Source organism: Populus euphratica, unplaced genomic scaffold, assembly GCF_000495115.2.
Source record: "Populus euphratica unplaced genomic scaffold, PopEup_1.0 scaffold93.1, whole genome shotgun sequence".
NCBI classification, from domain to species: Eukaryota; Viridiplantae; Streptophyta; class Magnoliopsida; order Malpighiales; family Salicaceae; genus Populus; species Populus euphratica.
Window position 1 is genome coordinate 29,518 of NW_011499873.1, and position 14,699 is coordinate 44,216.

Below are 14,699 nucleotides of genomic sequence, written 5' to 3' on the forward strand. Positions count from 1 at the left end.
CCGAGATGTAGACCATGATTATCGACTAATTTGGTTGCTTACGATAAGAAAAATAATAAGTAAGGACCTTAACCGAGGAATTGAAGGGAAGGAAGGCATGCCACGTAACCCGATTATGCACGTGCAATGGCAATGCAACAAGCGTGACCTTGACGCTTTCTCTTAATTTAGTTTAATTAACTAATTCATTCCCTTGTGTTATTTATTTATTTTATTTTGGTAAAATCCCCATGAGAAGGTTCACTCTGTCGAGTCCATCGTGCAAAATCTTTAAATTACCAAACTGTACATGTCTTAGTCACAACATATTTTCAAACAATTAACATGAAAATTCTGGATGCTAAGTTCTTATCACCGGTCACTTTTTAGATAATTGTTTTGGATTTAACAATATAATGAGAACATTAATACCATAAATGCTAATTTCAAATAAATGATCAAATAGATAAAGATAAAGATAATTATAATTATTATATTTTATGTCCACAAATAAAAATAATTATAATTATAATAAAGGAAAGAAAAAAATATTTATTTTCATCTTTATTATATAAAAATGAATTGCATAATATACATACAATAGCAATTTAGAATATATCCATAGTTGATAATAACTAATTAGTGATAAATAAGCATTTATAATTGATTTTGGTTACGGGAAAGAAAGGCCTTTTCTAAGTCCTTTTTTTCTTTCAAAGATGGATTTATTACATTATCATCGTCACAAGCATTTTATTCTCTCTCTTTCTATTTTTTTTTTCAAAGAATTTTACAACTAGAATAGAATTACTCCATTTTCACAATCGATTTGTTTAAATCTAATTTATACTCTCAAGACAAAGTTGCTTTAGTGCTTTACAAATTATTTTTATTCAGAAATATTAAATTAATGTATTTTCAAATATTTATTTATAATTTTAATATATTAGTGTTAAAATTAAAAAAATAAAAATAATTTTTATATATTTTTTATTAATAAAATCTCGATTCCTTACCAGACACCCACTCCATTCCATAAAGAAAAACTACAATCCACGACACATAAGGACATATTGGTCATTTAAACTCTCAGAGTCAGAAAAGGACAATGTTAAATTATAACAAGCTTTGACTTGTCGATTTCAATCACCATCTTGATGTGGCCAATGAGGAACTGCCATGTGAGGCAATAGAGCTTCAATGAGACAGCTCACTGTAACCAGGACCACACAAGCACACACATGAACCCTACCTTCCTTAACCCAAACGGCTCGCAACCGCCCACGTTTGTATCAATCAAAATCATGCTGCAACACCCAAACGCCATATTTCTAGTCCCCACACACATGCGCTTGCACTAACTCTCACACAATATCACACCAATACACATCCTCTTATATCACCCCAAATCTCTCCCTTTCCTTCCATATCTCTAACCAGATCAAACAAAAAAGAGATATACAGTACTGCTTACGAGCATGTACTCTGCTGGTGACCAGATGATGTTTCAATGCCCTCCTAGGCCATTGCCAATGGAGAGAAAATGGAAATCCAAAATCGAAGTTGCTCCAAATTGCCCTCGTTGTGCTTCTCCGAACACGAAATTCTGCTACTACAACAACTACAGCTTGTCACAGCCTAGGTATTTTTGTAAGGGTTGTAGAAGGTATTGGACTAAAGGAGGGTCGCTAAGAAATGTTCCTGTAGGTGGTGGTTGTCGCAAGTATCGCAGAGCGAGGTCCTCTAAGATCTTGCAGAATGAACGTGCTGCTGTTTCGCTTGATTATAGTAGGGCTAATGAGACATTAGCTTGTTCCTCGAATAAAGACTCAGTGGCTCAACAAGATGGAGCCAACGGCTCCGATATTGATCTAGCTGCTGTTTTCTCTAAGTTCTTGAATCAAGACTTGAGTTATGGGCCCGAGTTTATTGGTGAAGAATTGCGTGATGAGGGCAGTGAGTTGGTTAATATATCGAATTCTTCAACCCCAATATCAGACAGCTACCAAAATGATCCGATGATGGAAAGCCTGAAGCGATCTGATCTGGCCCAAGAATCCAATTTACTTGAAGGGAGATCTCAGGTGCTTGTAGGAGAGAAGCAACAATTTGAAGAGGAGAGATTTCAAGAACTCATGGAAAGTCAAGACATGAATGCATTTGGGTTGCAAAATTTACTGATCGATGAAATTGTGCAAGATGCTTTGTGGTCAGATGATGCAACCTTGCCTAATGTTCCTAATTGGCAACCCATGGTACAATTGCAAGATTTTGATTCATTTTCAGTGGATGATCGTCTAAAGATTTCAGCCAATTTTACCAGCGACAATAATTGGAGTTCTTTTGATCTCTCGGGGTTTGAGGTTTATCCAAGACCTTGATACATACTTTACTATATATTAACCTTTTTCGATTTTGTATTTTATGATCTTGTTCTTCTTTACAGAAGCAAGATTTACTGTTAAATACCCATGAAAATGAAAGATTATGGCATGTGAGAATGAAATGAAAAGATATTAGAGATATTTACTTTGTTTTCTCTTTGTTATTGATTTGGCTGTAATGGACGACGAAAAAGATTTTGCAGTGTCAAAACGAGAGTTCGAAAAGTAGAGTTCTATAATTAAACCAGCATTGTATCCTACATGGAGGAATCATTTATACGTGGCTTAAGGAGAACCGTACATGCACAGTTACTAAAGCCTGAGGAGTTGACCCAAAATCTTATTTAGACTGGGTTTTATTTTAAAGATTAGGTTTCATTTTTACATTGACCTGATTAAATTAATGTGATTTTACAAGTTAGATTTTTTACTTGTTGACCCGGATGGATCTATTCAAGTCAAAATCAATATTTAAAAAAATATTAAGACAATATTATTTTAAACAAATCATAAAATTAAGTTAACTATTAACCCGATAACTCATGTCCTAGACCAGGTAATATCTCAAGGTCGATTGGGCTGAGAAAATAATACACTCCAGAAAATGGACAGAGGAAAAACAGAAAAGCATTGCCCCAGCAGAAATCATATCCTAAACTAGTGCAGATCTCAAGTCAATTGGGCCAAAAAAATACACTAGAAACGGGCCGATGAAGAAAAATGCATTTCCGCAGCAAAAATAAGCGATTGCCTATATTATTTAGCAGAAATAATTTTCAAATCATTTTCCCCTATGTCAATCAAAATTCTTTTTTGATTCTTAGTTTTTTACATTCATACTTAGTTAATAATGTTAGAACTTAGAAGGAAGGAAAAGTCGGACTGAATTTGACTATCACAGTAAAATATTAAACAAGTCCATCTCTTACCTAAAAATATAAACAAGTTCAGTTAAAAGTTCATTGGTTTTTTGAAAGATCTAGCTGCGTATATATCTTCTTCACAGAGGCATTCTTCTTGTTTCTCCAATCTATTGCCCTTTTTTTAATATTGAAGGAATCAGTTGATCATCATCTTGTAAACTATTCTATTTGAAAGATTTGGCTCGGTTCTGTGAGTTGTGGGTTCTGCTGATGGTATAATTAAATGTATTAATCAAAAGATATATCCTCCTTGGATAAACCAGATCCTGTTGGAATTGGTGGAGTATTGAGAAATGATGCTGATTTGTTTTGATTATATTGGGTACTGGTTTTCTGTATAATCTTTAGTTCCATGGTATCTTGGTGTTGGGGTTCGTGTTTTCGAGCCCCTGTTGTTCTCTATTCTTGTGTTGGTGCTAATAATATTTGGTATATTGATTTCCCTGTTGTTCTCTGTTCTTGTGTTCCATTCATCATTTTTTTCTTGGTGCTAATAATATTTGGTATATTGATTTTATAAATTAACTATAAATCTAAGATACGTGGGGAATTCACTATGAAAAATGCACAGTGGTTACCTCACATGACACTCTTATCCAATTATTTACGGTATTTTTTATTTTAATTTGATCTTTATTGAACTAAATTATAAATCTTGAAAAAAATTAAAATTAAAATATATGATATTAGATTGCAAAACACAAGGGAATGAGTGATTTTAAAAAAGTTTGGATGAAATATTAATTGTAATCTCTATACATTTAAATTATAAATATTGCTTCCTTTAGATTTTTAAATCTAAGAGTAAAATTAATTTTCACATCAAACTCTATTTGCATTATTTTTTCCTCCTTGGTTTAAGAGAGATGAGAGGAAGCCACTAGAATCCAGCAATAATACGAGTAAATATATGAGCTTGGTAATTTTTAATTTTAAATTTTGAGATAATTTTTTTTTTATTTATTAAAATTATAAATAAGTTTATCAAGTTATTTATGATATTTTCTATATGTTATAAGTAAAAGATATTTTAAAAAATTAAATTTTAGATCTAAAAAATTTCTCCCCATACTTTTTATCTACTTTGATGGCTAGAAACTAAGTCATATCAAATAATATGTTATTTAACTAATTTTTATTTTAAAAATAATTAAAATAGATATATATTTCATTAAAAACAAAATAAAAATTAAGAATTCAAGCAGGTGGTCCTGCTTTTGCAAGCACATGGTCTTGCTTTTGCAGGTAAGCCCTTGCTAGATGTGTTAGGCCTAACAATGACTAGCTTTTTTTATATATAAATATTTGTTTTAATTAATTTTTTTAAAAATGTGTTTTATCAAAATAATTTTTAAATTTATATTTAAATTAATATGCATTCTTTCTTTTATTTTGTTAATCTAGCCTCTTTTAAATAATAATTATTTTTTAGTTATTTTGTATGTATTTAATTTTTTGATAAATTGTTCTAATTTATCTATAATTTTTTTATGTTTTATATTAAAAAATTATTTTAATAAATTAAAAATTATTTATTTTTAAATAATATTTTAAATATGTGTAAACTTGTATAATATTTTTTTTACCTTTTATTTTATTTAATAAATTTCATGTGTATCTATTTTTATTATCATTTAATTAAATAAAAAGTTGATTTTCGTGAACAAAGTCATAAAACACAATCTTGTCAAAGATTAGAATTGCAATGTCAAATATCTTGGTTTATATCTAATTTTTATTTTTATTTATTGTTAATGATATTAACATATATAATTTTTAATTTATTTAATTTATTAGATGTATATATAAGTTTTTCAATTGTCACTTTTGATGTTTTTTAAGCAAAACATGGGTTATATATATATACCCCCACTCAGAAAATCTTATACCTATAGATAGTCGGGTAAAATGTAATCGTAATTAGATAAGGTTATTTGGCAAAGCATCAAGTGATTTTATGAGCTAAATTAACTAGAATTAACATCTTTTGTCAATTCTTTTTTTGATAAACATAAGATTAGTTGGCAAAAAAATTAGTTATCAAAGCAGTTATTCAAATTAAAAAACTTCTCCCCGAAGTATTATAATTCTTCAATTTAGTCTGCTATTAAAGATTTTCCAATTTTCAGACGGTACATGTCAAGAATTTTACAAAAACGTATTACTGTATAGCATATGCTATGCGATTTGTAACATAAATATTTACGAACTAGATTTTGTAAAGGTAAATGAAAAATGGCACGTCGTTTAATCTAGCGTATATACTTACCTATTTTTCGGAACAAATATTTAGTTTTCATTTAAAAAATAGCATGTGCAAAATCGAAAAATATGAAATAATTAAAAAAATCTGAAGAAAACAAATATCCCTCTTGCACCACACAATCAAATAAAATCTTTCAAGCAACTAGAAAATTATCCTCTAGTGACACATATTACTTAATTTGTTTATTCTTACAGTAGATTAATTTAACCGACAATCCAGTGGATTATATAGTACACGGTTCTTCCGAATTTGATATCTTGAACTTGCCACTGCATATATATCACGGCAAGATAATGGATCCATATCGAGTTAAATAACTTCGAATATCCTCCAAATATCTCCAAAACCATCTTTATTATTCGTTCAATTCCGATAGCAGCTCTGCAAAAGAAATTATGAGAAATTAGTCATTATAATAACCCTTTTAAAATATTAAAGAAATATAAACTAATTCAAAAGTTTGAAACATAGGGATAACCTTTTTTTTTTAATCCAAAATCGTCTTACTATTGAGGGAGTGAATTTAAAAGTAGTAAGAATATTTCTCGTACAAAAAAGGGTGTTTTGGAGGATATTTTTGTGAAAAATTATATTTTTTATGACAATATCTTGATATTAATTCAGCCTTCATTTTTTCTGCTATTTAGTTTTCTGAACCTTTAAAAATTAGTATTGATTAAGTATTCCGGTAACATGTTTTTCAAGAGTATTTAAACAAGTACTGTAGTACATGTCATTAGTATTTGGAATAAATGTAAGAAAATTGAAGCATATAAATTGAAATAAATCTTCGAAAAAGTATAAATAATGATAATTTGTGTTTATCTCATCAAAGAACTTCTGCTTACTCCTGGTTTGATCTGGGAACATGTCAAATATGGTACTTGCTGCCTTCAAAAGTTTCTGCGAATTTACATAAGAAACATCGTAAGAAACGCAGCTATACATGCGTGTGATTGTACAGATGCAAAGAGAATGGAGAAATTTTGAGGAAGTAAAAATTGATCAATTGCTCATACCAGCATAACGTTAACGTCAACGACTTCGCCTTGTTCTTTCACTACTGTGATTTCCCTACACATGTTCATAGTCTTCCTTGGTCAGTTGAAAATCTTTAATTAACGCGTAAAAGTTCTTAATCACCTGAGTTTTTTTTTTTTGACATAAGAAACGCAGCTATACACGCGTGTGATTGTACATATGCAAAGAGAATGGAGAAATTATGAGGAAGTAAAAAATGATCAACTGCTCATACCAGCATAATGTTAACATCTACGACTTCGCCTTGTTCTTTCACTACTGTGATTTCCCTACACATGTTCATAGTCTTCCTTGGTCAGTTGAAAATCTTTAATTAACGCGTAAAAGTTCTTAATCACCTGAGTTTTTTTTTTTTGAACTTAGAATTTAGAGAGGGAAAAAAAAACATGCAAGTAGAGATGATGGGACTATTTCATTTGCTCTCTTATGTTTGCTTGGACGGCCCATTTTATCTTGGCCATTGGAGAACAAATGGATCTCGTCCATTTCTCGGCATTCTTTCCGACCCATCTTAAAATTATATCCGTGCTTATGAAGTGAAATCTCCTTCAAGATTACTAGTTCTGATCAGTTTATAAATCGATCAGCTGTTCCTTGAGACCATCGAGAAATTCAATTCAAACAATAAGAGCCCTTCCTTCCAGATTAATTGATACAGATTACCATTATACTAAAACATGGAGTAAAAAAAAAATATTTCAATCAAATTATTGCGCACCTGATCAAGGGTTTTTGGCCAAACTCGCATTCAAAGTCAGTGCAAAATCTGGTGAAGGGTATAACTTGATTATTCCACTCTGAAAAGGAACAAAATAGTTTAACAGTTGAATCTAGCTTACGCGCGCACATATAGATAATTAGATATAGATATATTTCCAAGAGGTCAAGGTAAAAGAAAAGCTGTTGTATCTAATTAATAATGGTAAAATCTAACTATTGAATTTGAGTAATTGAAAAGAGCTTGTGGCCGTGGCGTTCACCTAGATGCAAGAAAGCAGTTGCAGCCTGCAATTCATTCCTAGGTTGCACCCTTTCAATCTTGAAACGAATATGAGGCCCCATTGCCTTCATTACCTTCCGAAGAAATTGTATGATACTCTGTAAATGCCCAGCCTAAACTGTTAACATTCAGGGATGTTGTGATATATTGCAAGTAAAAAAAAATAGATTGCGAGACTTTTTTTGACTCAATTCATTTAGGTCTGTAGATACAAAATACAAGCTTAATTAGTGCCCATGATCAAGAGCTAAAGAATGAAAGAAATATTGCAGAGTAAATACAACAGAATATTTACAACATAGTGAAAATCTTCTACATATTAAAATATTGAACCGTCGGTATTATATTCGTTGTGAATTACTTGATATACTTGCATTAAATTTCTACAATAAATCTTGACTGAGTATTTGAGGCAAATATCTGGTACATTGTCACATCGAGAAAACGAACAGCTTGGAGAAAAGATGGAGTTGTACTAAAATGTACTGACCTGTTCTCCATCGAAAGCAATCTGAAAAATTAAGTCCTTAAACACGCAGTCATACGAGAGAACATCCTCCAGTAATTGTTCGTCGTTTCTCGAATTGATGGCATAGAAGAACCTGTGGATCAGGATGCCAATATCATCAAAGAAATCCGATGTGAAACCAGGTGTACAGTCACTGCACTGCAGTTTCCATTGATCCTGTTTGCTCTTTGCTGCAACATTTAGTTGCCTTTTTGTTGCTAATGATTGTTGAGGAAATGTGAACTTGGGGATAGGAGAATGGACATTACTGGTGACTGCTAGGTTGCTCAAATGCCTTGCATTAGCAATATTATTTGGCTGGACTGCAGAAAATTTGCTATTCAGGGTTTTTGTAAGACTAATGCCAGCACCTAAATTGTAATGAATCATAGATGCCATGACTCAGTGTAAGAGCTGAAGATTTACGACAAGCTCGGACAGATAGAGATATGTATATATATAGGGAAATGGAAGTAAATGTCATTTCTTTTATATAGAGGGAAATGGAAGTAAATGTCATTTCTTTTATCGCTTGATTGAGGGTCTTGGCATCTAGCACCGCGGCATTCCAAGATTGCTAGTGAGGCAAAGCAGATGCTATGCATTTTCTTTCGGCATGAGAAAATAGGTGTAATAGCAACGCAAACAGAGAAAGTCAAAGATTAGCATGTATCACGATTGTACAATTAGGATGCGTTTGGTGAGTACATATATATAAAACATAAGATGAAATCAGAATTGCTTTTTATATATCATATTCCATGCGTACACCAAGGTCCAAACAATAGGGAAACGATGATGCCACTCTCTAAGTTTACAACACCACTTTCTATTACAAGCTTTGTGAGGGTAATGAGCTTAATATACACTGGTGAAGTGATGTCATAATGGGGGACAAGATGTTACTCGGAATCTCTTTTTCACAACGTGTAAAATCACCTTGACAAAGGGTGAAAAGAAAAAAAGAAAAAAGAAGAAGAAGCACCATCCATCTTTCTGTAAGAACAACCCGGGGCCCCAAGGCCTGAATCTCGCACTAGAAAAAGAAGCTAGCAGCCACGGTTAATTTGGTTTAAACACGTAAAGGAGTAGTCAAGCCCATAAGGATATAGTTTCGGGGCTTAGCACGTGCTGCCTTCTAATCTTATCTTTGATATTTGATATATTCGAGTTGTGGATTCTACACAAATATTTGTTAGAACTTCGAACTTCCAGAGATCATAACACAAATAAGTAAAGTGATACAAGGCCACGAATCGAAAATGTAAGTAGATACGCTGAAAACACATTTATAGTTGACGAAAACGTCTGTACTGTTGCCACTTCCCTGCAACTCCCTTGGTCTGTGATTTAGATCAACAGAAGTTCCCTGACTGCTGCCAGCTCTGGAAGCACTCCTTCTGATTGATCTGTTTACTGTTATTACTTGCATGTGTTGTGAGTATTACAACTTGTATCATGGCCCCAGACGTATAACACCAAGAGATTGTAGCTTCTGCTTTTTTATCCAACAAAAAAAATTGTTTGCTCAGATAAATAGCTACTGTTTTTTGCATTGTATCCAATACAAAATTGCTTTGTAAATTCTGGTTTTATAAAAACTAAAATAACATGTTTTTCATTGAAGATCTGTTTATTATTATTATTTTACATGTAAAAATTCATCTCACAATGATTAAACTAAATATACATTTATTTAAATTATATTTAAAAATATTTTTTTAAAATCATAATTACAAAAATTACTACTATGTCAAACACACAATATCTAGTTGCAACAACAGCATCACCATATTGAATATGTTTGAACAAGAAAAATCATTATGCTCTTGAATTGCCTAATTCATACCCATGTTTTCTCACTCATAAAATATTTAATATTATGGTAATGGTTGCTTTTTAAAATATATTTTATCTAATAATACATTAAAATAATATTTTTTTTTAAAAATAAATACTAGCACATCAATATAATCTAAATACACTAAAAAAAATTTGAAAAAAAAATTTAAAGTTTTTTCAAAAATATTTTTGCATTGTAAAAACAATTGGTGTCTTAGTATATGCACTAGCCATTTAACTCGTGCTTCGCCGGAGGTCATGATTTTTTTCAAAAAAAATACTGGCTATATAGGTTGCTTCAATGTATTTTTTAACATAAAAAATTTAAAATATAAATTGAAAAGCCTATTCTATTATCTCATTAAGTAAATTAATAATTATTTATATAAATAAATAGGAAAAAAATCATTAACAATAACCAAAAGAGAAATTGATAAGATTAAGAGATGAATGTAAATCAATATATTCAATCACATAAAATGAGACATTCACTTGATTGTGTTTACTAAATTTATTTATTAAAATCAATAAAAAAATAAATTCACAACTTAAAAAATTCATGACTTAAAAACTAAACACAAATAAAATTGACTAAATAAATTCATGTTTGAAAAAACATATTATGAAAGGTCAAACACATCAGCAATATTATTTAAAAATAAATATTTTTTTATTTTAAAAAATAAACTTCATTTGTATAAAATCCAAAAAAGGATTCTAAATGAATTAGCATAACATCTTTAAAAATATTAAAAAAAACATATGCAAAGCAATAAGATCTTAAATATTAAAAAAACATATGCAAAGCAATAAGATCTTATGAAGTCAACTCTCAAACAAATCAAATGTCAAAAGATAAATCAAGAAAAAAAAATCAATTACACAAAATAATCTAAAAAATAAAGGTGAAAAAAATATTAATTATATAGCAACTAAAAATTTGATTTGATATGCGTTTTATAGTGGGTCGTAATTTTTCCTTCTAAAAACAATATTGATTATATAGATTATTTTAATATTTTTTTACAAAATATAAATTATAAGTATAAATTGAAAAATTTATCCAAACAACTAATAATTATCTATGTAAATAAATAAATAAAATTGTTAATAATAACTAAAAAAAAGATGGACATAGATTAAGATATTTAATTTCATAAAATGAGACATTTATCTGTTTGTATCCACTAAATTTATTTATTAAAATCAATAAAATATAATAGAAATAAAAACATAGATAAAATAGAGTGAATAAAAGAAAGGAAAAACAATATGCATGACCGAACATATAAGAAATATTATTTCAAAATAATTATTTTTTGTACAAAACAAAGCATACTTGTATAAAATAAAATAAAAAATCAGCAAAAATTAAACACAAAAAAAAATATCTTTTTTTTTAAAAAAACCTTTATTCAAAAACAACTTGCAAAACTCATGATTTAAATAATGAGATGGAGATAAGCTGACAAAAAAAAAATGAAGGTAACCACAAAATAATTTTTTTTAAATAATATAGATGATAAAATCACAAAATATAATGAGAAAAAAAATAATAACCATATTAACACTTAAAATGTGTGACCCATGTTATTAAACTAGAAGGATCACAAATGAATAACCTTAAAGTTCAATCCCAAATAAATCAAATACTGAAGGATGTACATGGGAAAAAAAATTCAACCACATAAATAAATTAATTAAAAAATAAGGGTGGAAATCAAAACCAAAAATAAATTTAAGGGCATTTAAAAAATAAATTACAGGGTTAAATCAGGAAGAAAAAAACAATTAAAAAAAGTAAAAAAGACAAATCAAAAGAATGAAGGATAAATAATTAAAAAAAAAATAAAGTTTGATTGAAGGATGAAATTGAATGTTAATAAAAATTTAACAAAAGATCCATAGATAAAAAAGAAAAATTAAATGAATAAGGACTAAATTGACAAAAATAATATATGACAAATTGTAATTTAAGAACTAAATTGAAAACATAAAAAAAAATTATAAAACGGTGAAGGATGAAAATAAGCAATTAAACATAAATACTAAAATTGAAAAACCAAAAGAAAAGGACAAAATATTGACTTTAACTAGAAGAGAGAAAAAAATAGAAAGAAAAAAAAGAAATAATTATCGATGACAAATCATCAAACTACCACCGACATGCTCCACGTTAAGAGAAAGAGCACGTGAAAGCGCTTCATATGACACGACAAAAAGTTATTTTATAAGAAATGATGGCGTCGCACACCTCATTGAAAGATCGCAGATGCCACCAACAGAACGACACTTGAAAAAACACACTAGTATTTTTTTCAAAAATTAATATTAAAAATAAATGTTAAATTACTAAAAAATACCTCTCATAACCTAGGAAATAACAAATAAACTAATATAAAAGTACAAAAACATCCTTGAAGGCATAAAAGCTATTTTATCTTATCTAATAGCAATGAAATATTTTATTTATTTTAAAGTTCGTGTAAAGTAAAAAAAAAAACTCATTATTTAAAGGGTTTAGATTCCGTTTATCTTAGGAGTAAAAAAGCATTTTTATTATATAAAATAATTTATAAAAATAACAATATTCTTATTCAATCTTTTAATAACTAGTTCATCAATAAAAAAAATTCCTTTATATCCCAACCTTTCATTTTTTCCCAACAAGGAACGTAAATATAATTTTTTTATAGCAATCCACGTTAAATTATATTATACTACAATAAATTTACCATGCATTTTAGAGTTTTGCTTAGAAGGACTGGACCCTGATGCATTTCACTGGCTGGGACACTTTATTTCGTTCACAGATTTTTTATTTTTTATTTTTTATTTTTTATTTATTTTTACTTTTGGTGTCTAGATGCTCAATTATTGTCCTATAATTTCCTACTTTTTTCAGGTGCAATTTACAAGTTCTAGTTGTATTGATATTATAGCTCCTCTGTAGAGGCGACCCCAAGTTCAAATTACTCATCATGTAATCATATTTATTTTATATTATTATTTTTGTTATTTTTACTTTCATTTATAAATCAAATTGGTATTCTTTCTTAAATAAATAACAAATTGCCATTTCCCTCTTCCAAAGTGTCGTTACAGAATTAAAAAACAGTATAATTGTTTTATATAAGATCTGAAATAATTATTTTATTATACAATAAAACTTCTTCGATATATAGTAGTGTTGCTATTTCTACTTTTCCCTTTTTTTTAAAAAAAAAAAATTCCGATAAATTTCTCCGGAAAAAAATGATGGTAAACCTTCTTCGATATATATTAGTGTTGCTATTTCTACTTTTCCCTTTTAAAAAAAAAAAATCCGATAAATTTCTCCGGAAAAAAATGATGGGTCGTATCAAAGCACCAATCCAAATAATAAAATACGGCAAAAATAGTTAGACCACTAGCGATGGTTGGGAGGGATCGCTTGCCCCACCTTCCACGGCTTATTCCAGCCATATTTTTGAACCGAAAACTTATTCCAGCCATGAGCCATATTATCCTTTCACAATTAATTAATCTAGCTTACTTTCCTTCTTCAAATCAGGTCACTAGACATCTATATATGCAAGACCCACATGAATGAGAGTTCCTTTTCCTCCTCCTTTTTTCATTTGTTTGTTCTCTTATATTTCTAAGTTATTTCCCTTCATGTCTTCTTGTTGGGCCATCGCTTGATTTTGGAGCTAAATTATGCGACATATATCTAGCAAAGATTTGGTAGTTGGAAGTTACGATGTTCATTGTGGTTTCCCCTGCAAACTTATCCATAAATTGATAGCAGAAAAGATTTGCTTAGGTTATATAACAAATGAAGGGCACAACGCATTTTCGTTTATTTTGACACTATTTTGAAAAAAAAAATATTTGAAGATCTTGAGCAGCATCCATAAATTCCAAGAAGTTATTCAGTAACTTCTCTTCTGTTGGAAGCAAACAAATATTGAATGGAATAGATATCTAAAGCAACGTTCTTGTAAATTTGTAATAGGAATCAGTCCTTGTCGTCGTCGCTGTCATCTTTAAAGGTTATGATCATAAGTAAATTACTTTAATTAACCAGACTGATGTCCCTAAGTATCCTGAGATTTTAAAATGAACAAATCCGCTTTTGACGAGGAGGTGTTATCATCGGGATTTCATGATTGAACGATGAACTTATTCGGAACTCCAAAAAAGACTTTATATACTATTGATCACTTGAATCTATTTTTCTCTTTCCATTTAAGATACATGTTTTAGCTCATTAGATCCGAATCCTAATCTAGCTCAAATCTAAGAACACAATCTAATTTATATATTTAAAGAGAATTTTTGCCAGATAATTTGTTTTTCTTTTCTTCTCTTTTCCTTCCCTGCTATGACTTTTCTTTCAACAATACCAAGAAATTCAGCTCTATCTAAACTTAATCTTTTGAGTTTTAAAAAGGATTTGAAGAAACATGTAAGTATCTCTCATTTTTATTATTTTTAATTGGGAATTTGATAATTAATATATTAAAGAAGTGTTTTTGGATATTATGGTGTATTGGTGTATATATTAATCTGATAATTTGATAATGCAGGAGGTTTAATTGATGTTTTTTAACATAAAATTTTTTGATAAAAAATATAAATTTTTTAAGTTTTGAGGATCTATATAATTGTAGAAGACTGGTAGATCAAGATTATATTTTTCACATGACCGCTGTCATTGTCGGGCAGACATTGGATTGACTCATATACAAAGTCATTAAGATAGCAGGAAGCA

The 14,699-nt window shown here is 29.4% G+C and overlaps 2 protein-coding genes across 3 annotated transcripts; one reads left to right on the forward strand and one right to left on the reverse strand.

Moving 5' to 3' along the window:
• The first annotated feature begins 1,326 nt into the window (after positions 1–1,326).
• LOC105127683 (dof zinc finger protein DOF1.2) lies at positions 1,327–2,513 on the forward strand. Its single transcript, XM_011029058.1, has one exon. It carries the CDS (start codon positions 1,458–1,460, stop codon positions 2,358–2,360), a length of 903 nt encoding a protein of 300 aa, XP_011027360.1. The 5' UTR covers positions 1,327–1,457; the 3' UTR covers positions 2,361–2,513.
• A 3,124-nt stretch (positions 2,514–5,637) lies between these two features.
• On the reverse strand, positions 5,638–8,534 carry LOC105127684 (uncharacterized). Of its 2 annotated transcripts, none has more exons than XM_011029060.1 (6): positions 8,084–8,534; positions 7,574–7,691; positions 7,312–7,390; positions 6,572–6,626; positions 6,401–6,455; positions 5,638–5,933 (listed from the first exon to the last, which is right to left on the reverse strand). In XM_011029060.1, exons 1-6 carry the CDS (start codon positions 8,498–8,500, stop codon positions 5,908–5,910), a joined length of 750 nt encoding a protein of 249 aa, XP_011027362.1. In that variant the 5' UTR covers positions 8,501–8,534; the 3' UTR covers positions 5,638–5,907. The 2 variants fall into 2 exon arrangements, with proteins under 2 accessions (XP_011027362.1, XP_011027361.1); XM_011029059.1 differs by lacking the exon at positions 6,572–6,626 and adding an exon at positions 6,808–6,862.
• Positions 8,535–14,699: the final 6,165 nt, after the last annotated feature.